Source organism: Bombina bombina, chromosome 2, assembly GCF_027579735.1.
Source record: "Bombina bombina isolate aBomBom1 chromosome 2, aBomBom1.pri, whole genome shotgun sequence".
NCBI lineage: Eukaryota > Metazoa > Chordata > Amphibia > Anura > Bombinatoridae > Bombina > Bombina bombina.
The window spans coordinates 494,419,608-494,447,031 of record NC_069500.1 but is presented as its reverse complement, the minus strand read 5'-3'; the positions used below and the strand labels follow the sequence as shown (position 1 = coordinate 494,447,031).

General features: G+C 41.0%; 1 protein-coding gene across 1 annotated transcript in view; it reads left to right on the top strand.

Moving 5' to 3' along the window:
• LOC128647030 (uncharacterized) overlaps positions 1–27,424 on the top strand; it is an 83,983-nt gene that overhangs the window by 510 nt on the left and 56,049 nt on the right. The window contains exons 2-3 of the mRNA XM_053699843.1: positions 13,182–13,240; positions 23,755–23,816. Coding sequence (XP_053555818.1) covers positions 13,182–13,240; positions 23,755–23,816 — 121 coding nt within the window. The remainder of the gene's footprint in view (positions 1–13,181; positions 13,241–23,754; positions 23,817–27,424) is intronic.

Here is a 27,424-nt window from a genome sequence, read left to right as displayed (position 1 = left end):
GGAGTCCATGTTGCGGAAGATGTTATAACTGACAGGGTTCGTTTTCCAACCGGCGGCGGTGGTTGCTGTGCTGGCTGGTGCGGCTCCCTTTTGATGTGATGGACTATCAGCAATGGTCGAGGTGGAGATCCCTCTCTGGGATTTTGGATCGAATCAAAGCCTTAAGGGTAGCGCATTTGTTAATTTGTGATGCTAAAATGCAGATTATTCGCCTGAATGCCAAGACGTCAAGGTTTTCTGTTTTAGCTCACAGGGCTCTGTGGCTAAAATCGTGGTCTGCTGACATGACATCAAAGTCTCGCTTGCTTTTCCTTCCATTCAAGGGGAAGGTTTTGTTTGAAACAGGAGAAATGAGAGTGCGCTGAAAACAGAGGGAGAAACGTCACACCCACAGAAAGCAGGATGAAAACAATAAACCCCAGAGGATATTGAAAAGAAAGTGTTCAGACATATAAAAATCTTCCTGCGCTTAAAGGGACACTCAGTCAAAATTAAACTTTCATTATTCAGATAGAGCATGCCATTTTAAACTACTTTCCAATTTACTTCCATTAACAAAATGTGCACAGTCTTATTATATTTAAACGTTTTGAGTCAACAAGTCCCAACTGAGCATGTGCAAGAACAAGTGTGTATGCATTTGTGAATAGCTGTTGCCTGTCACATGGTACGTGTATGCATTTGTGATTGGCTGATGGCTGTCACATGGTACAGGGGGAGTGGAAAAAGCATAACTTTTAAAATAGTCTGAACTTCAAATGAGTAGTAGATTTTTTTTCTGACAAAGTGTTATTGCATTGTCTGGTTATCTTGCATTTGTTGATTATGCAAATCTACTGTGTTGACTGGTCCTTTAAGAACAGGTAAAGCCTGATACTATAGCTCAATCTGTGGGGTTGGTAGAGGAGATATCATAAAACAAAAATTGATAAAATTCTATTTAATTTGCTAAAAATTCTATTTACCGATAATTGCAACTCACAAAATAAATAAATATTCCAGTTAATATAAAAATGTATACAAATATATATAAGAAGTTAGTGAATATAGTGAATTAGTATAAAGATATTTAAAAAGAAAAAGATTTTTTTAAAAAGACAGAGCACAATTAATAAGAATTATAAATCAAGACAGAGCACAATTAATATTAACACAATGCACACTAAAGCGGCTAAAAACAATGTTAAACTTTTGTTATGTTAACTTAGAGTAATAGCACAGCAAGCTGTTATGCTACAACACACACTAAAAGCAAATGTGAAGTTAAAAATCCATTGGATTCCTGCGGTTATAATACACAGCCTGTATGTAAGCAAACTTAGTGCTATATGCAAGCAAACTTAGTACTGTTTAAAGCAGTTAAAAAGCGATCAAAAAGCATTCAAAGTTCTATATAGAACAAGGATGGAACTGTTTGCAATGATAGTGTTAGCAGTAAGCAAAACGTTTTGCAGGTGTTAGATGAAATATTTATATCCAATTTATACAGTTCTGATAGTTTTCTCTTTTGCAAGTGGATTTAAATCAGGTAATACTCCTTAGGATAATGTTATAAAATATCAGATGACACCTTTATTTAGGGAGTAGGCTGATAGTAGAATATACAAAAGTGGTGATCCAAACTTAGTTTATAGTGGCTGTCGCTATTTTCGCTACTAAGTGTAGCTGGACACCTTCCCTGGCATTTGTTATAGAGTTGCTCCTCCGGTCCCTTAATACAGGGAGTATGAGTTGAGTTGAAGTTTGAGTCTTAACAGATACTTTGTGCGATTGAAACGCTTTGCCTTGCGTCTAATGAACAAAAGTTATTGGTCCGGTCCCTCTTCGCAGGGAATCACACAGCTGAAAGTCTGACGTCACAGACTACGGTGGCCTAAATGGGCCAAAAAGAAGCAACTCGTTTCGGTTTGACACCTTTCTCAAGCTTCTCCGGGCAAATAACTTTTGTTCATTAGATGCCGGACAAAGTATCTGCAAGGTAACCTGGTTTTACCGCCCAAGTCTGTTAAGACTCAACCTTTCAACTCAACTCCTACTCCTTGTATTAAAGGGATACTAAACCCATTTTTTTTCTTTCATGATTCAGATAGAGCATGAGATTTTAAGCACCTTTCTAATTTACTCCTATTATCAATTTTTCTTTGTTCTCATGCTATCATGATTTGAAAAAGCAGTACTGTAAGCTTTAGAGCCAGACCATTTTTTGTTCAGCACATGGGTAGCACTTGCTGATTTGTGGCTAAATGTAGCAAACCAATCAGCAGCTCTACCAAGGTTCTGAACTAAAAAATGGGCCGGCTTCTAACCTTTTATTACTGCTTTTTTAAATCAAGATAACATGAGAACAAAGAAAAATTGATAATAGGAGTAAATTAGAAAGTTGCTTAAAATTGCATGCTCAATCTGAATCATGAAAGAAAAAAACTGTGGGGTTAGTATCCCTTTAAGGGACCGGAGGAGCAACTCTATAACAAACGCCAGGGAAGGTGTCCAGCTACACTTAGTAGCGAAAATAGCGACAGCCACTATAAACTGTAAGTTTGGATCACCACTTTTGTGTATTCTACTATCAGCCTACTCCCTAAATAAAGGTGTCATCTGACATTTTATAACATTATCCTAAGGAGTATTACCTGATTTAAATCCTCTTGCAAAAGAGAAAACTATCAGAACTGTATAAATTGGATATAAATATTTCATCTAACACCTGCAAAACGTTTTGCTTACTACTAACACTATCATTGCAAACAGTTCCATCCTTGTTCTATATAGAACTTTGATCGCTTTTTAACTGCTTTAAACAGCACTAAGTTTGCTTGCATATAGCACTAAGTTTGCTTACATACAGGCTGTGTATTATAACAGCAGGAATCCAATGGATTTTTTTACTTCACATTTGCTTTTAGTGTGTGTTGTAGCATAACAGCTTGCTGTGCTATTACTATAAGCTAACATAACAAAAGTTTAACATTGTTTGTTTTTAGCCGCTTTAGTGTGCATTGTGTTAATATTAATTGTGCCCTGTCTTGATTTTTAATTCTTATTAATTGTGCTATTTTTTTCTTTTTAAATATCTTTATACTAATTCACTATATTCACTAACTTCTTATATATATTTGTATACATTTTTATATTAACTGGAATATTTATTTATTTTGTGAGTTGCAATTAAATAGAATTTTTATCAAATTAAATAGAATTTTATCAATTTTTGTTTTATGATATCTCCTCTACCACCCCCACAGATTGAGCTATAGTATCAGGCTTTACCTGTTCTTAAGTGCAGGAAGATTTTTATCTGTCTGGAAGGTTTTGTTTGGCCGGGGACTGGATTCTATCATATCTACAGTCACGGGTGGCAAGGGCATCTTCTTACCTCAGGATAGGAAAGCCAAACCTAAGGGATCTACTTTTCGTCCCTTTCATGCAGACAAGTCTCAGCAGCCTTCCACAAAATCTGAGCAATCCAAGGGATCTTGGAAGCCAACAAACACTTGGAATAAGTTGGCATGAAGGGGCGGCCCCCTGACCCGTCCTTCAACCAGGTAGGGGGCAGACTATCTCTTATTTTGTGGGGGCCTGGAGGAGAGAAGCTGGAAATAGATCTAATGGCGTCCAGACTCAATTGCAAGCTACCCTGATACGGGTCGTGATCCAGGGATCCCCATGCGGATCTGATAGACCCTTTGGCGGTACCCTGGGACTTCAACCTAATGAACATATTTCTACCGTTGCCTCTTCTACCTCGAGTAGTGGCCCGCATCAAGCAGTACCAAGCTTCGGCTATTCTTTGCTCTGTCGTGGCTGCGGAGGACGTGGTTTGCGGATCTAGTGGCAATGTCATATCTGCCGTGGAAGTTACCTTGTCGCAAGGATATGCTAGTACAAGGTCCTTTTCTATATCCAAATCTTGATTCTCTGCAGCTGACTGCGAGGAGATTGAGCGCCTAGTCTTAAAGGACACTGAACCCAAATTTTTTCTTTCGTGATTCAGAGCATGCAATTTTAAGCAACTTTTTAATTTACACCTATTACACCTATTAATTTTTCTTCGTAATCTTGCTTTCTTTATTTGAAAAATAAGGCATCTAAGCTATTTTTTTGGTTCAGACTATGGAAAGCACTTGTTTATTGGTGGGTGAATTTATCCACCAATCGGCAAGAACAACCCAGTTTGTTCACCAAAAATGGGCCGGTATCTTAACTTACATTCTTGCATTTCAAATAAAGATACCAAGAGAATGAAGACAATTTGATAATAGGAGTAAATTAGAAAGTTGCTTAAAATTGAATGCTCTATCTGAATCGCAAAATAAAAAATTTGGGTTCAGTTTCTCTTTAACCAAAAGAGGTTTTTCGGAGTGACTAATAGACACACTGGTCCAGGCCAGGAAGCCAGTCACTAGACGCATCTACCACAAGGTGTGGAGGACCTACTTGTCCTGGTGTAAGGAACGAGGATACCCATGGCATAGGGTCAAGGTATCCAGTCTTTTGGCCTTTCTCCAGGATGGTCTGGATAAGGGTCTTGTCGCCAGTTCCCTAAGGGGACAGATCTCGGCTTTATCGGTACTGTTGCATTAGAAGCTTGCAGAGTTTCCTGACATTCAGTCCTTTGTTCAGGCTCTGGCTAGGATTAGACTGGTTTTTAGGAATCCGGCTCCTCCCTGGAGTTTCAACTTGTTGCTTAAGGTTTGGCAGAGGGCTCCGTTTGAGCCTATGCATGCACTGGACATTTAAATTCTCTCATGGAAGGTCCTGTTATGGGCTATGCATCGGCACGCAGTCTCTCTGAGTTGGTGGCCTTACAATTTGAGCCTCCTTACTTGGTTTTTCATGCTGACAAAGGCGTCCTGCGAACCGGTTTGGAATTTATTCCCAAGGTAGTGTAACATTAACCAGGAAATAGTGGTTTCTTCCTTGTGTCCTAAACCTTCCTCTTCGAAGGAGAGGTTAATTCATAATCTTGATGTGGTTTGAGCCTTGACGTTTTATCTTCAAGCCACGAAGGAGTTCAGACGTCGTCCTTATTCGTTTATTCTAGAAGGCGCAGGAGGCAGAGGTCTTTTTGGTTGAGGAGTATGATCCGTCTGGCTTATGAGACAGCGGGACACAAGCCTCCTCAGAGGATTACGGCTCACTCGACTAGAGCTGTGGCCTCTTCTTGGGCCTTTAAGAATGAGGCTTTTATGGAGCAGATTTGTAAAACTTTAGATATGTTAAGTTTTTGCTTCGGCGGAAGCAGCTTTTGGGAGAGAGGTTCTGCAGGCTGTGGTGCCCTCAATATAGGGTCCGCCTCTTTTACCCTCCCATTTTCTTCATTCAGTGTCCTCTAGAGCTTGAGTACTTGTTCCCCCAAGTGATGAATGAAGCAGTGGACTCTCCTCCCCTTTAGATGGAAAACATAAATTATGCTTACCTGATGATTTAATTTCCATCGTGGGGAGGAGGAGAGTCCACTGCACCCGCCCGTTCTCCGGTGGGCGGACCTAAATTTATTTTTTGTTCTTCTGGCACCATTTATACCATGATATTTCTCATACTGTTCCTTGTTCCCTTGGCAGAATGACTGGGGGATGAGGGAAGTGGGGGAGGTATTTAAGCCTTTGTCTGGTGTGTCTATACCTCCTCCTGGTGGCCAGGTTTTTAATTCCCACAAGTGATGAATGAAGCAGTGGACTCTCCTCTCCACAATGGAAATGAAATTATCAGGTAAGCATAATTTGTTTTTTCCCTCTACTGAGGAAAATAATTATATAGGGTGTCCTACTAGTCTGATAGAGGCTTGATCATCCTTTTTCTAATAAAGAAAATATTTATAGTTCCTTGTTGGAATTATCATTGCTTATTTTCTCTTACTTCTGCGGTAAGAAATGTATATGGTGACTTGTTACATCACCCTCTTATCTGACAAAGAATATCAATAAATCTATGGAAATTAGATGCCTAATCTCCCTGGTTTCTGCGATATAAAGTAGGTTACATACCCGCTGCTGCTATTTGTTACTGATATTTATTTATTTCTCCCCTCTATCGGATTACTGTAGCCCACATATCTGGTGCTGTTAAGTACTGTACACTACCCTAGTTTTCCCTTTATGGGGTTTCGACAGTACCTTACTCATCCTCTGCTATTTAATTCTCTGCATTGCCATATACATTTCTTTTACAAAGATATGACGAGTCCACAGATTTCATCTTTACTTGTGGGAATATTAACCTCCTGCTAACAGGAAGTGGCAAAGAGCACCTCGGCAGAGCTGTATATATAGCCCCTCCCCTTCCCCTCCACCCTCAGTCATTCTCTTTGCCTGTGTTATACTAGGAAGACATGGTAAAGTGAGGTGTTAGTTTTAGTTTCTTCAATCAAGAAGTTTTTTATTTTAAATGGTACCGGTGCGTACTATTTTCCTCAGGAGGATATTGAAGAAGGTTTCTGCCCTGAGGTTTGATGATCTTAGCATTTGTAACTAAGATCCACGCTGGTTCCCACAAGACTTCTGAAGGTAACCATGAGACCTCTTCAGTGTGGAGACCGGTTTCATGCTACAAGCAGCATTAAGATATGTGCAGCCTTTTTTTTCTGAGGAGACTTGGTGTATCAAAACTGGCTGGCATTTTTTCCCTGTATGGGAATGGGGTAAGCAGTAAAATCTATTTTAATAAGAGGGGTGTTACTGGAGTCCCTATATTTTATTTATCATTAGTTGATATTTGGGCATTATGTGACATGGGAGACAATGTAAAAAACGATGTTTTATGTTTTTTATTTTTTTTGGCACTTTAAACTTATTAGTTTTATGCTTGAGGGTTGTAATTGTGTGTGCATTTCTACTTTAGTGCAAAACCGCATTCCCATGCGGTGTTGTTTGGGCCTACTCTGATTCTTGACCTTAAGGGGCGGAGCCTATTTTCACACGCTCAGATGCGCACTTCCTTCAGGCTTAGCCGCAGCAAACAGTAACTCGGTGGCTCCTGGACACTGTAGCTGGTCTGAAGGGTTGGAAACTTGATTCGAAGTACTCTGGGGGAAGGTAGGCGCCACAGCAGAGCTGTGGCGAGGTGCAGAGGGTATTTTTTATCTATCTTTTGACTAGATGTTGATCTAAGTACTTCTAAAGCCTTATTTCTGCCTTTGCTTCTGGGTGCAGTAATTTTTGGATTAACCAACGATATTAAGTTAAATAATTTAACGTTTTTTGTGCATTTTGGAAAAATTGTTCACTTTTTTTCTTTTCTTAAAGGCACAGTACACGTTTTTTCTAATGTTTATTTTATGCTATAAATAAGTGTTTAAATGACTTTTGTGGTATTACTAGTCTGTTCAACATGTCTGACATTGAGGTTTCTCATTGTTCTATGTGTTTAGAAGCTATTGTGCAACCCCCTCTAACATTGTGTAACTTTTGTACTGAAAGGGCTTTACAATGTAAAAAACATATTTTAAATAAAGTAACTGTGCCTAGGGATGATTCTCAGTCTGAAGAGAATCAGGATATGCCATCCAATTCTCCCCAAGTGTCACTACCTTTAACGCCCACACAAGCGACGCCTAGTACTTCTAGTGAATCTAATTCCTTTCCTCTGCAGGAGATGACTGCAGTTATGTCAACTACCCTTACAGAGGTATTGTCTAAATTACCAGTGTTGCAGGGTAAACGCAGTAGGTCAAGTATTAATGTTAATACTGAATCCTCTGATGCTTTATTAGCTATTTCCGATGTTCCCTCACAGTGCTCTGAGTTGGGGATCAGGGAATTACTGTCTGAGGGTGAAATTTCTGATTCAGGGAATGTTTTGCCTCAGACAGATTCGGATGCTATGTCATTTAAATTTAAGCTTGAACAGCTCCGCCTGTTGCTTAGGGAGGTTTTAGCGACTCTGGATGATTGTGATCCTATTGTGATTCCTCCAGAGAAATTGTGTAAAATGGATAAATATTTGGAAGTTCCTACTTACACTGATTTTTTTTTCCGGTTCCTAAGAGAATTTCGGAAATTATTAGTAAGTAATGGGATAGACCAGGTATACCGTTTTCTCCCTCTCCTAATTTTAAGAAAATGTTTCCTATATCAGATACCATTCGGGACTTATGGCAGATGGTCCCTAAGGTAGAGGGAGCTATATCTTCCCAAGCTAAGCGTACTACTATACCTATTGAGGATAGTTGTGCTTTCAAGGACCCTATGAATAAGAAATTAGAGGGTCTACTAAAGAAATTATTTGTTAATCGGCGATTTCTTTTACAACCTACGGCTTGCATTGTTCCAGTAACTACTGCAGCAGCTTTTTGGTTTGAGGCTCTAGAAGAGTCTCTTAAGGTTGAGACTCCATTAGATGACATTCTAGATAGAATTAAGGCTCTTAAGCTAGCTAATTCTTTTATTACTGATGCCGCTTTTCAAAATGCTAAATTACCGGCAAAAAATGCAGGATTTGCTATTTTAGCACGTAGAGCATTGTGGCTCAAATCTTGGTCTACTGATGTGTTATCAAAACATAAGCTTTTAGCTATTCCCATTAAAGGTAAGACCCTTTTTGGGCCAGAATTGAAGGAGATCATTTCTGATATTACAGGAGGTAAAGGCCATGCCCTACCTCAGGATAGGTCGGTTAAAATGAGGGGTAAACAGAATAATTTTCGTTCCTTTCGGAATTTTAAAGGAGGACCCCCGCTTCTTCTTGCACAAAGCAGGAAGGGAATTTTTTCCCAATCTAAGTCAGTCTGGAGACCCAATCAGAACTGGAATAAGGGTAAACAATCCTAAGACAGCATGAAGGGGTGGCCCCCGATCCGGGACCGGATCTAGTAGGGGGCAGACTCTTTCTTTGCTCAGGCTTGGGCAAGAGATGTTTAGGATTCCTGGGCACTAGAAATAGTGACCCACGGTTATCAATTGGAATTTAAGGATTTTCTCCCAAGAGGGAGATTTCATCTTTCAAAATTATCTGCAAATCGGATAAAGAGAGAGGCGTTCTTACGCTGTGTAAAAGACCTTTTTACTATGGGAGTAATCTGTCCTGTTCCAAAATTATAACAGGGACAGGGGTTTTACTCAAACCTATTTGTGGTCCCCAAAAAAGAGGGGATGTTCAGACCCATTTTGGACCTCAAGTGTCTAAACAAATTTCTAAGAGTTCCATAATTCAAGATGGAGACAATTCGAATGATTTTGCCAATGGTTCAGGAGGGTCAATATATGACTACTGTGGATTTGAAGGATGCTTACCTTCATATTACAATCCACAAAGATCATCATCGGTTTCTAAGGTTTGCCTTCTTGGACAAACATTATCAGTTTGTGGCTCTTCCTTTCGGTTGGCTACAGCACCCAGAATCTTCACAAAGGTTCTAGGGTCTCTTTTGGCGGTTCTCAGACCGCAAGGGATAGCGGTGGCGCCTTATCTGGACGATATTCTGATTCAGGCTTCAACATATCATCTGACAAAATCTCACACGGACACAGTGTTATCTTTTCTGAGAACTCATGGCTGGAAGGTGAAAGGGTTCCTTTCTTGGGAACTCTGATAGACTCGGTAGCCATGAAAGTATTTCTGACGGAGGTCAGAAAATCAAAGATTTTGAATACTTGCCGAGCACTTCTGTCCATTCCTCGGCCATCAGTGGCTCAGTGTATGGAGGTAATCGGATTGATGGTAGCGGCAATGGACATAGTTCCGTTTGCTCGCTTTCATCTCAGACCACTGCAACTGTGCATGCTCGGTCAGTGGAATGGGGATTATGCGGATTTATCTCCAAAGATAATTCTGGATCAAGAGACCAGAAACTCTCTTCTTTGGTGGTTGTCGCCGGATCATCTGTCCCAGGGGACTTGTTTCCGCAGACCCTCGTGGGTGATAGTGACAACAGATGCCAGCCTTCTGGGGTGCAGTTTGGAATTCCCTGAAGACTCAGGGTGTTTGGACTCAAGTGGAGTCTCTACTTCCAATCAATATTTTGGAACTGAGGGCAATATTCAATGCGCTTCAGACGTGGCCTCAGTTGGCTTCGGCCAAAGTCATCAGATTCCAGTCGGACAACATAACGACTGTGGCATATGTCAATTATCAGGGGGGAACAAGGAGTTCCTTAGCAATGATAGAAGTATCCAAGATAATCAGTTGGGCAGAGGCCCACTCTTGTCATCTGTCAGCGATCTACATCCCAGGGTTAGAGAACTGGGAAGCAAATTTTCTAAGTCGACAGACTTTTCATCCGGGGGAGTGGGAACTTCACCCAGAGGTATTTGCCTCATTGATTCTCAGATGGGGCAGACCGGAGTTGGATTTGATGGCATCTCGTCAGAATGCCAAGCTTCCAAGATACGGATCCCGGTCAAGGGATCCTCAGGCCGAACTGATAGATGCCTTGGCAGTTCTTTGGTTGTTCAGCCTAGCTTATGTGTTTCCGCCGTTTCCTCTCCTCCCACGCATGATTGCTCGAATCAAACAGGAGAGAGCTTCAGTGATCCTGATAGCGCCTGCGTGGCCACCCAGGACTTGGTATGTGGATCTAGTGGACATGTCCTCTCTGCCACCGTGGAAACTTCCGTTGAGACAGGACCTTCTCATTCAAGGTCCTTTCTAACATCCATATCTAATTTCTCTGCAACTGACTGCGTGGAGATTGAACGCTTGATTTTATCAAAGCGAGGATTCTCTGATTCAGTTATCAATACTTTGATACAGGCTAGAAAGCCTGTCACTAGGAAAATCTATCATAAGATATGGTGTAAATATCTTTATTGGTGTGAATCCAAGGGTTACTCATGGAGTAAAGTTAGGATTCCTAGGATTTTGTCTTTTCTCCAAAAAGGATTGGAGAAAGGGTTATCAGCAAGTTCCTTAAAAGGACAAATTTCAGCTTTGTCAATTCTGTTTCACAAATGTTTGGCAAATGTATCAGATGTTCAGTCTTTTTGTCAGGCTCTATCTAGAATTAAGCCTGTATTTAGACCTATTACTCCTCCCTGGAGTTTGATTTTAGTTCTTCGAGTTCTGCAAGGGGTTCCGTTTGAACCTATGCATTCCATAGATATTAAATTATCTTGGAAAGTTCTGTTTTTGGTTGCTATTTCTTCTGCTCGAAGAGTTTCTGAGCTTTCAGCTTTACAGTGTGATTCGCCTTATCTCATATTTCATTCTGCTAAGGTGGTTTCACGTACCAAACCTGGTTTTCTTCCTAAGGTTGTTTCGAATAAGAATATTAATCAGGAAATTGTTGTTCCTTCTTTGTGTCCTAATCCTTCTAAGAATTAGCGTCTGTTACATAACTTGGATGTGGTCCGTGCCTTAAAGTTTTACTTACAGGCAACTAAGGATTTCGGTCAATCATCTTCATTATTCATTGTTTATTCTGGGAAGCGTAGGGGTCAGAAAGCTACGGCTACCTCTTTCTTTTTGGCTGAGAAGTATCATCCGCCTGGCATATGAGACTGCTGGACAGCAGCCTCCTGAAAGAATTGCGGCTCATTCTACTAGGGCTGTGGCTTCCGCATGGGCTTTTAAAAACGATGCATCTGTTGAACAGATTTGTAAGGCTGCGACTTGGTCGTCCCTTCACACTTTTTCCAAATTTTCCAAATTTGATACTTTTGCTTTTTCTGAGGCTATCTTTGGGAGGAAGGTTCTTCAAGCCGTGGTGCCTTCTGTTTAGGTCTCTGTCTGTCTTGTCCCTCCCTTTCATCCGTGTCCTATTGCTTTGGTATTGGTTTCCCACAAGTAAGGATGAAATCCGTGGACTCGTCATATCTTTGTAAAAGAAAACTGAATTTATGCTTACCTGATAAATTACTTTTTTACGATATGACACGTCCACGGCCCACCCTGTTATTTTAAGACAGATTTATTTTATTTTTTGTAAACTTCAGTCACCTCTGCATCTTTTTAGCCTTTCCTTTTCTCTTCCTATAACCTTTGGCCGAATGACTGAGGGTGGAGGGGAAGGGAGGGGCTATATATACAGCTCTGCTGTGGTGTTCTTTGTCAGTTCCTGTTAGCAGGAGGTTAATATTCCCACAAGTAAGGATGAAATCCGTGGAGTCGTCCTATTGTAAAAGAAAGTAATTTATCAGATAAGCATAAATTTAGTTTTTTCCCTCTAGGCCTACAGTATACTACTTATCTTGTGCTGTGGTTATTATAAACTAGCATAATTTTTCGCTCAGAGGAATGCACTCCTTTCCAAACGAGTTCAGATCAAGAGTACCTGGAAACCTAAACCAGTGTTGGGGTTAAGAACAAACAGTCCAATAAATTTAACCCTGACAACAAATCTGCATAGAGAGTTGGCCCAGATTCGTCTTGGGTCAAGTAGGGGGCTGACTATCTTAATTTTGGTAGTGTGGGTCCAGAGTGTTCGGGGACCCCTGGGTTCTGGACGTTGTATCCATGGTTAAAGCATATGTTTTTGGTCTTGCCCTCCAAGGGGCAGATTCCACCTCTCCAGGTTTCAGGTGGGCCTTCCTAAAAATATATTGAGGATTTTGTATCTATAGGAATTATTGTTCTAGTTCCCCAGTCAGAGTGGGGAAAGGGACCTAATCAAATCTCTCTTTGGTTACCAATAAAGGAGGGAATTTTTCATCCTGTTCACAACCAGGAGTGTTCAATCAAATTTCTGAAGGTTTGTTCCTTCAGGATGGAATCTATCATGGTCTATCCTCCCTCTAGTACAGGAGAGACAGTTCATGATCACCATAGTTGTGAAAGATGCATATCTTGACATCTTCATTCTCAGAGCTCTCCAATTTCTTCGGTTTGCCTTGTAGTAAATCTGTCTGTCAGTTCTTTTCAATTCAATATGGTTTAGCTACAGGCCTAGGAATCTTTACAAAGGTCCTCGGAGCTTTTCTTGCCGTAGTCAGACTACAAAGAATTGCTGTTGCTCCTTGTGTAGAGAACATAGGGGTTCAGGTTTAATTTTTGTATTTAGCAAGCTCTCATATGGAAAAACTAAAAGAATGATCCAATAACTCAGGAGGGAAGGAGAGAGAAAAGCAGCAACCAGAGTCTTTAGGTTCAAATCACAATACAGCATGACAGCCTGGTTTGTTCTTAATGGCACTCTCGGTTTCATGGATGAAGGTTGAATCTGAATAAGAGCTATCTCATTCCAAACACAGGATTGTACTTCCTAGGAACCATTATAGACTCTGTCTACATGAAGATTTTTCTCTCAGAGCAAAGACGGGAGACGCTACCGGTCTTCAGTCTACTCCTCGCCCATTGGTGGCTCAAGGTATGGAGGTAGTAGGACTCTTGTTTTTGGATACTATTCCATTTGCTCGCGTTCATCTGAGACCTCTTCAGTTGTGTGTTAGGTCAGTGGACTTGAGACCTCTGACGTGTCCCAGGTGATCTGACTGGATCCTGCGACAAGAGGGTCTCTCTCTTCAGTGGTTGCCTCAGAAGCCTATTCTTCAATGACTGTGCTTTCTTCGTCTGTCCTAGGAGATTTTTGGAACAGATGTGAGTCTTACAGGCTGGGGCGCTGTCTGGGGTTTGCTCAGAACTCGGGGACTTGCGTCCAGAGGAAGCTAACCTTCCAATCAACATTCTGGAACTGAGGGCCATTTCAACTCTCTGCAGTCGTGGCCCCAGTTGTGTTCTGTCCATTTTATTTGATTCCAATCTGACAACATCAACCGTCAGGAAGAATGCACAGTTCTATGGTGATAGAGGTGTCTTGCATACTTCAGTGGACAGAGACTTATCATTGTCAGTTATCTACATTCCAGGCATGGAGAATTGGGAAGCAGTTTTTCTAAGCAGACTAACTCTTCACTCAGGGGAATGGTCTCTGAACCAGGAGGTGTTTTGTGAGATCATCCGCAGGTGGGGGTGTCCAGAGATAGACCTGATGGCCTCCCTTCTCAAAGTCATGCTTTAAATCTAAGGTACGGCTCAAAGGTCCAGGGATCCTCAGGCAGAATTAGTGGGTGCCTTCGCAGTACCGTGGCACTTCAATCTAGTGCATCTCTTCCACCAGTGTTCTCCTTCCCCAAGTTATAGCTTGGATCATCAAGAGGGATTTTCTGCGATTCTCATTGCTCCATCGTTGCCACCCAGGACTTGGTATGCGGATCTAGTGAGAATGTCCTCTGCTCCTTCTTGGAGGTTGCCTCAGAGGTTGAACATTCTTCTGAAAGGTCCTTTCTTCTACCAAAATCTAGACTCTGATTTGGAGATTGAGCGCTTAGTTCTATCTAAAAGTTTTCTCTGAAACTGTGATTGATAGCTTGGTGCAGGTGAGGAAGCCTGTGCAGGAATTGTTTACCACAAGGTCTGGAGAACTTATCTATCTTGGTGTGTGGAACGAGGGCCTGGCATAAGGTAAAGATTGTGCAGAATCTTCCATTTCTTCAGGAAGGTTTGGTCAGATTTCTGCTCTTTCTGTTTTGGCACAGTTGCCAGATATATTCAGTTTCTTCTATAAAGGTAAGACGAGTCCACTGATTCATCCTTTACTTGTGGGATATTATCCTTCCCTACAGGAAGTGGCAAAGAGCACCACAGCAGAGCTGTCTATATAGCTCCTCCCTTAGCTCCACCCCCCAGTCATTCTCTTTGCCTACTCTAAGTACTAGGAAGGGTAAAGTGAAAGAGGTGAAAAATGTTTAGTTTTTAATTCTTTAAGAGTTTATTTTTAAATGGTACCGGTTTGTACTATTTACTCTCAGGCAGCAGATGGATGAAGACTGCTGCCTGGAGGATGATGATCTTAGCATTTGTAACTAAGGTCCATTGCTGTTCCCACAGAGGCTGAAGAGTACAGGAAACTTCAGTGTGAGGAACGGTTTCATGCTATGCAGCAATGAGGTATGTTCAGTCATATTTTTTTCTGGAGAGACTGTGTATTTCAGAAAGGCTTACATTATACCCAGGAGGGTAAGCAGTAATCCTAGAGCTAAAAAGAAGGGCATTACTTAGCTTGCTTATGTGGCCAATTACATATATGGTTGACACTGAATGTAAAATGTTTGTGAGCAAACGTTTTTTTGATGGGAGTGCTTTAACGTTTTTTGTGGGCAATAAACGTTTTGGGCAACTTTATTGGGACACACATGGCTTATTTTTAGGGTCTTGGAACCCACATGGCTAGTTATAACTGCTCTGGTGCGGTTCTTTAAGGCTCAGGGAACATCGAGTGAGATGGGCGGGGCCTATTTTCGCACCTCAGATGCGCAGTTAGTTTGTCAGCAAGCTCTAACTCCTGAGGGCCCTGGTGTGTGTTTTGGGACAAATCGAAGCTTTTACCCCACACTTTCGATCCCTGAGGGCAGGTAGGGCCACAGAAGGGCTGTGGCAAGGTGCTGAGGGGTCTTTTTCCGGATCTGGGCCTATTTTCGATCTGGTTTGGACATTAAGGGGTTAATTGTAAAAAAATTTTGTGGTGCAATCTTAACTACCTATAGTGGGTCTACATACAAAATTTTTAAAAAATTGGTGCATGTTTAGGCTGTTTTGCAGAACGTGTATACTTTTTTTCTCTTAAAGGCACAGTAGTACTGTTTTTTAAGATTTTTTTCATGCTTGTTTGTAGTCATTACTAGCCTGTTCAACATGTCTGACATTGAGGAAAGTCAATGTTCAATATGTTTAGAAGCCATTGTGGAACCTCCACTTAGAATGTGTCCCTCATGCACAGAAAGATCAATAAATTGTAAAGAACATATTTTAGCTAATGAAAGTATGTCGCAGGATGATTCTCAGTCAGAAGGGAATCGGGTTATGCCATCTAATTCTCCCCAAGTGTCACAACCATCAACGCCTGCACAATCAACGCCAAGTACTTCTAGTGCGTCTAATTCTTTCACCCTGCAAGATATGGCAGCAGTTATGAATACTACCCTCGCAGAGGTTTTATCTAAGCTGCCTGGGTTGCAGGGGAAGCGCAGTAGGTCTGGTGTGAGAACAGAGCCCTCTGACGCTTTATTAGCCATATCTGATGTACACTCACAATGTTCTGAAGTGAGGAATTTGCTGGCTGAGGGAGAGATTTCTGATTCAGTTAATATGTTCCCTCAGACAGATTCAGATATGACGCCTTTTAAATTTAAACTAGAACACCTCCGCTTATTGCTCAGGGAGGTTTTAGCGACTCTGGATGATTGTGACCCTATTGTAGTTCCAGAGAAATTGTGTAAAATGGACAGATTCCTAGAGGTTCCTGCCTACACTGATGTTTTTCCAGTCCCTAAGAGGATTTTGGAAATTGTTACTAAGGAGTGGGATAGACCCGGTAGTCCGTTCTCTCCCCCTCCTACTTTTAAGAAAATGTTTCCCATATCTGACGCCGTGCGGGACTCGTGGCAGACGGTCCCTAAGGTGGAGTGAGCTATTTCTACTCTGGCTAAGCATACAACTATACCTATAGAGGACAGTTGTGCTTTCAAAGAGCCTATGGATAAAAAATTAGAGGGTCTTCTGAAGAAAATATTTGTTCACCAAGGTTTTCTTCTCCAACCTATAGCGTGCATTGTTCCTGTAACTACTGCAGCGTCTTTTTGGTACAAGGCTCTGGAAGAGGCTCTTCAGGTTGAGACCCCATTAGATGATATTCTGGATAGAATTAGGGCTCTCAAGCTAGCTAATTCTTTCATTACAGATGCCGCTTTTCAATTGGCTAATTAGCGGCGAAGAATTCAGGTTTTGCCATTTTAGCGCGTAGACAATATCACGACTGTAGCATATATCAATCAAAAGGGGGGAACGATGAGTTCTCTAGCGATGATAGAGGTTACCAAAATAATTAGATGGGCAGAGACTCACTCTTGCCATCTATCAGCATCTATCAGCAATCTATATCCCAGGAGTGGAGAACTGGGAAGCGGATTTTCTAAGTCGTCAGAGTTTTCACCCGGGGGAGTGGGAACTCCATCCGAAGGTGTTTGCATAATTGATTCGGCAATGGGGCACACCAGAATTGGATCTGATGGCGTCTCGTCAGAACGCCAAACTTCCTCGTTACGGGTCCAGGTCAAGAGATCCTCAGGCAGTACTGATAGATGCTCTAGCAGTACCCTGGTCGTTCAACCTGGCTTATGTGTTTCCACCATTTCCTCTCCTTCCTCGTTTGATTGCCAGAATCAAACAGGAGTGAGCTTCAGTGATTTTGATAGCACCCGCGTGGCCACGCAGGACTTGGTATGCAGACCTGGTGGACATGTCATCTCTTCCACCATGGACTCTGCCATTGAAACAGGACCTTCTGCTTCAAGGTCCGTTCCAGCATCCAAATCTAGTTTCTCTGCGGCTGACTGCTTGGGGATTGAACGCTTGATCTTATCCAAGCGGGGTTTCTCAGAGTCGGTCATAGATACCTTGATTCAGGCTCGAATGCCTGTCACCAGGAAAATTTATCATAAAATATGGCGTAAATATCTTTATTGGTGCAAATCAAAAGGCTACTCATGGAGTAAGATCAGGATTCCTAGGATTTTGTCCTTTCTTCAAGAAGGATTGGAGAAGGGGCTATCACCTAGTTCCTTAAAGGGACAGATATCTGCTTTATCAATTCTACTGCACAAACGTCTGGCAGATGTTCCAGACGTTCAGTCGTTCTGTCAGGCTTTAGTTAGAATCAAGCCTGTGTTTAAACCTGTTGCTCCGCCATGGAGTTTGAATTTAGTTCTTAAGGTTCTTCAAGGGGTTCCGTTCGAACCTATGCATTCCATAGATATTAAGCTTCTATCTTGGAAATTTCTGTTTTTAGTTGCTATCTCTTCTGCTCGAAGAGTTTCTGAACTATCTGCATTGCAATGCGACTCGCCTTATCTTGTTTTCCATGCTGATAAGGTGGTTTTGCGTACCAAACCTGGATTCCTTCCTAAGGTTGTTACTAATAGGAATATCAATCAGGAAATTGTTGTTCCTTCTCTGTGTCCTAATCCTTCCTCTACGAAGGAGCGTCTATTGCACAATTTGAACGTTGTTCGTGCTTTAAAGTTTTACTTTCAAGCGACCAAAGATTTTCGTCAAACATCATCTTTGTTTGTTGTCTATTCTGGAAAACGTAGAGGTCAAAAAGCTACGGCTACCTCTTTTGGCTTAAAAGCATCATCCGTTTGGCATACGAGATTGCTGGATAGCAGCCTCCTGAAAGAATTACAGCTCACTCTACTAGAGCGGTGGCTTCCACATGGGCTTTTAAAAATGATGCTGCTGTTGAACAGATTTGTAATGCTGCGACTTGGTCTTCGCTTCATACCTTTTCCAAATTTTACAAATTTGATACCTTTGATTCTTCGGAGGCTATTTTTGGGAGAGAAGTTCTTCAAGCAGTGGTGCCTTCTGTTTAACCATCTGTCTTGTCCCTCCCGTTCATCCGTGTCCTGTAGCTTTGGTATTGTATCCCACAAGTAAAGGATGAATCCGTGGCCTCGTCTTACCTTTATAGAAGAAAACTAAATTTATGCTTACCTGATAAATTGATTTTTTTTCTATGGTAAGACGAGTCCACGGCCCGCCCTGTCATTTTAAGACAGATTATATTTTTTTGATTTAAACTTCAGTCACCTCTGCACCTTGTAGTTTCTCCTTTTTCTTCCTGTACCTTCGGTCGAATGACTGGGGGGTGGAGCTAAGGGAGGAGCTATATAGACAGCTCTGCTGTAGTGCTCTTTGGCACTTCCTGTAGGGAAGGATAATATCCCACAAGTAAAGGATGAATCCGTGGACTCATCTTACCATAGAAGAAATCAATTTATCAGGTAAGCATAAATTTAGTTTTTTTTGTTTAGGCTATTGTAAGAATTAAACCTGTTTTCAAACCTTTTGCTCCTCCTTGGAGTCTAAATCTTGTTTTTAGAGTTCTTCAACAGGCTCTGTTTGAGCCTATGCATTCTCTTAATATTAAACTTTTGTCTTGGAAAGTTTTATTTTTGCTAGCAATATCTTAGTTTGAGTTATCTGCTCTTCACTGTGAACCTCCTTATTTAATATTTCCTGAGGACAAGGCTGTTTTAAGAATAAGGATATCAATCAAGAGATTGTTGTTCCGTCTCTTTGGCCAAACCCTTCGTTGTCTAAGGAGAGGTTACTTAAAGTTGGATGTGGTTTGAGCCTTAAAGTTCTAGCCTCATACTACCAAGGACTTCTATCAGTCAATGTCTTCATTAATTCTCCATTCTGGTAAGCGCAAAGGTCAGAAGGTTATTGCTTTTCCATTGTCTTTCTGGCTCAGAAGCTTGATTCACATGGTATATGAGGTAGGTGGCCAACACCCTACATCTAGGATTTCAGCCCATTCTACAGTGCAGTGTTTTCTGCAAGGCTGCTACTTGGTCCTCATTGCACACTTTTTACAAAGTTTTACAAATTTGGAAGTTTTGCCTTGGCTCAGACATCTTTTGGGTGAAAGGTTCATTAAGTTGTGGTGCCTAGTTACTTAGGCCTGCCTTTTGAATGAATTTGTGGACTCACTGCCATTAGAAAGAAAACATTATTTCTCTTGTTAAGTGTATTCAGTCCACGGGTCATCCATTACTTATGGGATTATATCTCCTTCCCAACAGGAAGTTGCAAGAGGATCACCCAAGCAGAGCTGCTATATAGCTCCTCCCCTCACATGTCATATCCAGTCATTCTCTTGCAACTCAACTAGATAGGTCGTTGTGAGAGGTCTGTGGTGTTTTTTATACTTAGTTTATTTCTTCAATCAATAGTTTGTTATTTTAAATGGCACCGGAGTGTGCTGTTTGTTCTCAGGCAGTATTTAGAAGAAGAATCTGCCTGTGTTTTCTATGATCTTAGCAGAAGTAACTAAGATCCACTGGCTCTTCTCGCACATTCTGAGGAGTGGGGTAACTTTCAGAAAGGGAATATCATGTGGGGAATCCTGCAAACGAGGTATGTGCAGTAAATTATTTTTCTAAGGAATGGAATTGACTAAGAAAATACTGCTGATACCGATGTAATGTAAGTACAGCCTTAAATGCAGCAGCGACTGGTATCAGGCTGATGAATGTATGTACAATAAGTAATTTTCTAAGGAATGGAATTTGACTAAGAAAATACTGTTAATACTGAAGTATTGTATAAGCCTTAACTGCAGTAGAAGCGACTGGTAGCAGGCTTATTAATAACACTACCTAACTTTTAAAGTGTATGTTTAAAACGTTTACTGGCATGTTATTCGTTTTTTGTGAGGTACTTTGGTGATAAATCTTTTGGGCATGATTTTCCACATGGCTGTTGTTTATTTCTATATAGAAACGATTAACTGAGGTTTCCCACTGTTGTAATAGGAGTGGGAGGAGCCTATTTTAGCGCATTTTTGCGCAGTAAAAATTCAGTTTCAGTCTTCCTTCTTCTTCCTCCTTGATCCAGGACATCTCTAGAGAGCTCAGGGGTCTTCAAAAGTCATTTTGAGGGAGGTAATCAGTCACAGCAGACCTGTGACAGTGTGTTTGACTGTGATAAAAACGTTAATTGTTAAATTGATTATCCGTTTTTGGGTATTAAGGGGTTAATCATCCATTTGCTAGTGGGTGCAATACTTTTCTAACTTAATACATTTACTGTGAAAATTTGGTTGCTATAACTGATTTGGTTCATTGTTATTTCAACTGTGACGTTTTTTTTTGTGCTTCTTTAAGGCGCAGTAGCGTTTTTTATATTGCTTGTAAATTTATTTGAAAGGATTTTCCAAGCTTGCTAGTCTCATTGCGAGTCTGTTTAAACATGTCTGACACAGATGAATCTGTTTGTTCACTAGGTTTGAAGGCCAATGTGGAGCCCCACAGAAATATATGTACTAAATGTATTGATGTCACTTTGAATAAAAGTCAATCTATATCTGTAAAGAAATTATCACCAGACAACGAGGGGGAAGTTATGCCGACTAACTCTCCTCACGTGTCAGTACCTTTGCCTCCCGCTCAGGGGGCGTGTGATATTGTGGCGCCAAGTGCATCAGAGAGGCCCATACAAATCACTTTGCAAGACATGGCTGCTGTTATGACAGAGGTATTATCTAAATTGCCTGAATTAAGAGGCAAGCGCGATAGCTCTGGGTTAAGGACAGAGCGTGCTGATGATGTGAGAGCCATGTCTGATACTGCGTCACAATTTGCAGAACATGAGGACGGAGAGCTTCATTCTGTGGGTGACGGATCTGATCCAGGGAGACCGGATTCAGAGATTTCTAATTTTAAATTTAAGCTTGAGAACCTCCGCGTATTGCTAGGGGAGGTATTAGCGGCTCTGAATGATTGTAACACGGTTGCAATTCCAGAGAAAGTATGTAGGTTGGATAGATACTTTGCGGTACCGGTGTGTACTGACGTTTTTCCTATACCTAAAAGGCTTACAGAAATTATTAGCAAGGAGTGGGATAGACCCGGTGTGCCCTTTTCCCCACCTCCGATATTTAGAAAAATGTTCCCAATAGACGCCACCACACGAGACTTATGGCAGACGGTCCCTAAGGTGGAGGGAGCAGTTTCTGCTTTAGCTAAGCGTACCACTATCCCGGTGGAGGATAGTTGTGCTTTTTCGGATCCAATGGATAAAAAATTAGAAGGTTACCTTAACTTACTTTTCATCCGGGGGAGTGGGAACTTCACCCGGAGGTCTTCACTCAACTGATTCATCGTTGGGGCAAACCAGATCTGGATCTCATGGCGTCTCGCCAGAACGCCAAGCTTCCTTGTTACGGATCCAGGTCCAGGGACCCGGGAGCGGTGCTGATAGATGCTCTGACAGCCCCTTGGGTCTTCAACATGGCTTATGTGTTTCCACCATTCCCGATGCTTCCTCGACTGATTGCCAAGATCAAACAGGAAAGAGCATTGGTGATTCTGATAGCGCCTGCGTGGCCACGCAGGACCTGGTATGCAGACCTAGTGGACATGTCGTCCTGTCCACCATGGTCTCTGCCTCTGAGGCAGGACCTTCTAATTCAGGGTCCTTTCAATCATCCAAATCTAATTTCTCTAAGGCTGACTGCATGGAGATTGAACGCTTGATTCTATCAAAGCGTGGCTTCTCGGAGTCGGTTATTGATACCTTAATACAGGCTCGGAAACCTGTTACCAGAAAAATTTACCATAAGATATGGCGTAAATATTTATACTGATGCGAATCCAAGAGTTACTCATGGAGTAAGGTTAGGATTCCTAGGATATTGTCTTTTCTACAAGAGGGTTTAGAAAAGGGCTTATCTGCTAGTTCGTTAAAGGGACAGATTTCTGCTCTGTCTATTCTTCTACACAAACGTCTGGCAGAAGTTCCAGACGTTCAGGCTTTTTGTCAGGCTTTGGCTAGGATTAAGCCTGTGTTTAAGACTGTTGCTCCGCTGTGGAGTTTAAACTTAGTTCTTAAAGTTCTTCAAGGTGTTCCGTTTGAACCCCTTCATTCCATTGATATTAAGCTGTTATCTTGGAAAGTTCTGTTTTTGATGGCTATTTCCTCGGCTCGAAGAGTCTCTGAGTTATCTGCCTTACATTGTGATTCTCCTTATCTGATTTTCCATTCAGACAAGGTAGTTCTGCGTACTAAACCTGGGTTCTTACCTAAGGTAGTTTCTAACAGGAATATCAATCAAGAGATTGTTGTTCCATCACTGTGTCCTAACCCTTCTTCAAAGAAGGAACGACTCTTGCATAATCTGGACGTAGTCCGTGCCCTGAAGTTCTATTTGCAGGCAACTAAAGATTTTCGTCAAACTTCTTCCCTGTTTGTCGTTTACTCTGGACAGAGGAGAGGTCAAAAAGCTTCGGCTACCTCTCTCTCCTTTTGGCTCAGCCTCCTGAAAAAATTACAGCTCATTCCACTAGAGCTGTGGCTTCCACCTGGGCCTTTAAGAATGAGGCCTCTGTTGAACAGATTTGCAAGGCTGCAACTTGGTCTTCACTTCACACTTTTTCAAAATTTTACAAATTTGACACTTGCTTCTTCGGAGGCTGTTTTTGGGAAAAAGGTTCTACAGGCAGTGGTTCCTTCCGTTTAAAGTTCCTGCCTTGTCCCTCCCATCATCCGTGTACTTTAGCTTTGGTATTGGTATCCCATAAGTAATGGATGACCCGTGGACTGAATACACTTATAAGAGAAAACATAATTTATGCTTACCTGATAAATTTATTTCTCTTGTAGTGTATTCAGTCCACGGCCCGCCCTGTCTTTTAAGGCAGATCTAAATTTTAATTCAAACTAGAGTCACCACTGCACCCTATGGTTTCTCCTTTCTTGTCTTGTTTCGGTCGAATGACTGGATATGACATGTGAGGGGAGGAGCTATATAGCAGCTCTGCTTGGGTGATCCTCTTGCAACTTCCTGTTGGGAAGGAGATATAATCCCATAAGTAATGGATGACCCGTGGACTGAATACACTACAAGAGAAATAAATTTAACAGGTAAGCATAAATTATGTTTTATGCTAACTTGATCAATTATTTTCTTTCTTGGCAGTGAGTCCACGAACAAACCCTGAAATAATGTAGTGGCGGCAGTCTTTGGCACCTCTATACCCCTTGTATCTCTCTACTTTTCTTTATCCTTGGCTTGAACTACTGGGAGGGTAGAGAAAGTGGGAGGGATATTTATATTTTGCAACTCTTTATATTAAATTTGGCACTGAACCCACAGTACTGAATATTACTCTTCAGGAATGTTAGTGAAAGCTTTATACTGTGATTTTTATTCACTTGTGGTATAATTGTATGAGGGACCATCCTTCATACACAACTTGGTTATGTTCTAATTACCTGTATAATTTTCTTGTTGCTCTTTTTTTTTTCTCTTTTCTCTAGCTGCATCGTTGGGTGGGTTGCTGGTTAACTGCCACAGGGACAAGGACAGTGACATGCTGTCGGTGAGTGCTCTGTTTGTCTAATTTCACAACACATCAACCATATTCAGATGAGAGTAAATTGTGTTTATTGTATTAGTATATACCACATAAACCACAGGCTAATAACTGCTTTGGGCACATTGTAATTTAACCCCTTTGTGTTGAATTTATGGACTTTATATTTGTATAATCTACAGAATAATCTACAGAAGATGAAACAAATATAAAGTGCCTTAAATTCGTCATTTCCTGCATCTTTCAAACCTACATTTTTTTCATCTCTTCACCTTTTTATTGTACATTAAATGTTGGTGTTTTTCTAAATAGTCAGTTTGTACCATCTTACTATTTTTTTTAAATATATTTTTAACTTTACACTAGATTAATTTCAACCATTTTGACAATGCTTGCAATGTGCATGCGCCTCCCTGTTTCCAAATCAACTTGGGGTAGTAAAAAATGAATATATTTAAAAAAAACTAAATTACACTTAGATATCAAATGTATATGAATACTTGCAATTTTTATTCGCTCATAAAAACAAGGAACTATGAGCCCAACACAAGTGCTTATTGCAGGTGATTACTTGACGGATAAAAGGACATAATGCCTTATTTGAATTGTAGAACACACACCACTCTTTAGGATGAGGGTAATTATGATTTATTTCAATGGTGATGGGGATTTTAAGTGCCTCTTTAGATTCTCCAGTACTCCCAAAATAGGACAAATCCCTGTGCAGTATTTGTCATTGTTTTGATGATCTCCTGGCAGCTAGGCAGGCATGGGTCTGACTGTTTAAAAGAGCAGGATTACTCCTTTCAAATAACGGGATTGTGCCCCACTAAGAAAAGATTAATTATTGCACTTTCTATTGTATCTTTATTCTATTTTTTTGGAGGAGGAGGGGGATTGGATATTGACTAATTTTGGAGCCAGTACCCTTCTGCAGTTAATAATTGTACAATTTCTACAAGAGATTTGTTTATTGATCACCTACTTATGAGAGGGGTTTGAGATGAGATCCCTTACAGAAAAAAATGCTTTTACACAGATTCTCATGCACATCTGGAACTTAGTAGGAAAAGTGATCAATTATAGAATGTGATGCCTCATTCAAAATAGGGAAACTCTTTCAATTGCGTGGTCTTATCCTTCTCTAAATAAAGCAGTGCACTGTTTCTCATGTTGATCCTGTCGGGATAAGCTGTCACTTTCAAATGAGATGTCATTGCTTCCTCTAGGTCAATCAGAGATAAGTGGTTACATTATAGCCCCCTACCCAGGACTTTTTGACTGATGCTGCAGGTTGTCATTTTTACTTCGGTCTCCTGCATCTTAAAGTGGCATGCAATCTCTCATTTGAAGAGGTAGACTCCCCTATTTAAAATAAGAGGTTGCATGTCCCTGTCTGGTGTGGGGAGACCCATTAGTGACCCCACTTTGAGCAATTAACGTTGTCTCTGGGCCCTTACTGCAGGTGATGTCATCAAGCACCTTGTGATGTTATATACAACACTGACGCTGGGGACAATACTTGGTCTATATAAGGAGTTTGGAGTGAAATGTCACAAGCATTTCTTTCTTAATACAAGGAGAGTCCACGGCTTCATTCCTTACTGTTGGGAAATACTGAACAGGGCCACCAGTAAGAGGCAGAGACACGCCAGCCAAAGGCTTAAATACCTTTCCCACTTCCCCTTTCTCCCAGTCATTCTTTGCCTTTCGTCACAGGAGGATGGCAGAAAAGTGTCAGAAGATTTCAGGATTGTTACTCTGGAGGGATACATGTCTTTCGTTATTGGATTGGAGTTTTAAGTAGTCTTATCAGCCTCTTAGTGAGAGCATTGATGAAAGTAACAGTATGGAGATACAGGGAGAGTCTTTGTGCAAGTTTGTGCTTGATTTTTATGTTTTCTTCTATATGCTTCTAAGTATTCTGAAGCCCAATTCCTCTGAGTACAGTGTTTGTCAGAGGGACATGAAGAGAGTATTGCCTGTTTTTTATGGTTTCACTCATGAGAAATCTTTTCAAGGGTTCTCTATCAGTCGTAGGGATTCATCTCCTACCTCCCATTTCAGATAGACGATATACTCTTATACCATTACCTCTGCTGATAGTTTTCAGTACTGGTTTGGCTGTCTGCTATATGTGGATGGGTGTCTTCGGTAAGTATGTATCATTATTTTAGACACTCTCAGCTATGTTTGGCACTTTATGTATTAAAGGGGCAGTCAAAACCAGAATTGTTGTTGTTTAAAAAGAAAGATAATCCCTTTATTACCCATTCCCCAGTTTCTCTTGTTAAGTGTATCCAGTCCACGGATCATCCATTACTTATGGAATATATTCTCCTTCCCAACAGGAAGCTGCAAGAGTCCACCCACAGCAAAGCTGCTATATAGCTCCTCCCCTAACTGCCATATTCAGTCATTCTCTTGCAAGCCTCAACATAGGTCGTGAGAGTCTGTGGTGCTTTCTACTTAGTTTATTCTTCAATCAAAAGTTTGTTATTTTTAAATGGCACCGGAGTGTGCTGTTTATCTCAGGCAGTATTTGGAAGAAGAATCTGCCTGCGTTTTTCTATGATCTTAGCAGACGTAACTAAGATCCATTTGCTGTTCTCACACATTCTGAGGAGTGAGGTACTTCAGAGGGGGAATGGCGTGCAGGTTTTCCTGCAGATAAGGTATGTGCAGTAAAATATTTTTCTAGGAATGGAATTGACTAAGAAAATACTGCTGATACCGAAGTAATGTAAGTAAAGCCTTAAATGCAGCGATAGCGACTGGTATCAGGCTTATTAATAGAGATACATACTCTTGTAAAAATGTGTTTTAAAACGTTTGCTGGCATGTTTAATCGTTTTTTAACATATGTTTGGTGATAAAACTTATTGGGGCCTAAGTTTTTTCCACATGGCTGGCTTAAATTTTGCATAGAAACAGTTAACTGAAGCTTCCCACTGTTGGCTGTGGCAGTTTGTTGTGTCTGTTTTTAAAAACGTCTATGTCATTTTTTTATTTTTTTTTATCTGTTTTTTGCATTAAGGGGTTAATCATCCATTTGCAAGTGGGTGCAATGCTCTGTTACCTTATTACATGTACTGTAAAAATTTCGTTTGTTTTACTGCCTTTTTTTCACTGTTTTTCAAATTTTGACAAAATTTGTTTCTCTTAAAGGCACAGTAACGTTTTATATATTTGCTTGTTAACTTGATTTAAAGTGTTTTCCAAGCTTACTAGTCTCATTATTAGTCTGTTCTAACATGTCTGACATAGAGGAAGCTCTGTGTTCATTATGTTTTAAAGCCATGGTGGAACCCCATCTTAGAATGTGTACCAGATGTACTGATTTCATGTTAAACAATAAAGATCATTTTTTGTCTTTAAAAACATTATCACCAGAGGATTCTGTCGTGGGGGTAGTTATGCCGACTAACTCTCCCCACGTGTCAGACCTTTTGACTCCCGCTTTAGGGACTCACGCTCAAATGGCGCCAAGTACATCAAGGGCACTCATAGCGTTTCTTTTACCAGGGGATTCTGTCGAGGGGAAAGTTATGCCGACTAACTCTCCCCACGTGTCAGACCCTTCGACTCCCGCTTCAGGGACTCACGCTCAAATG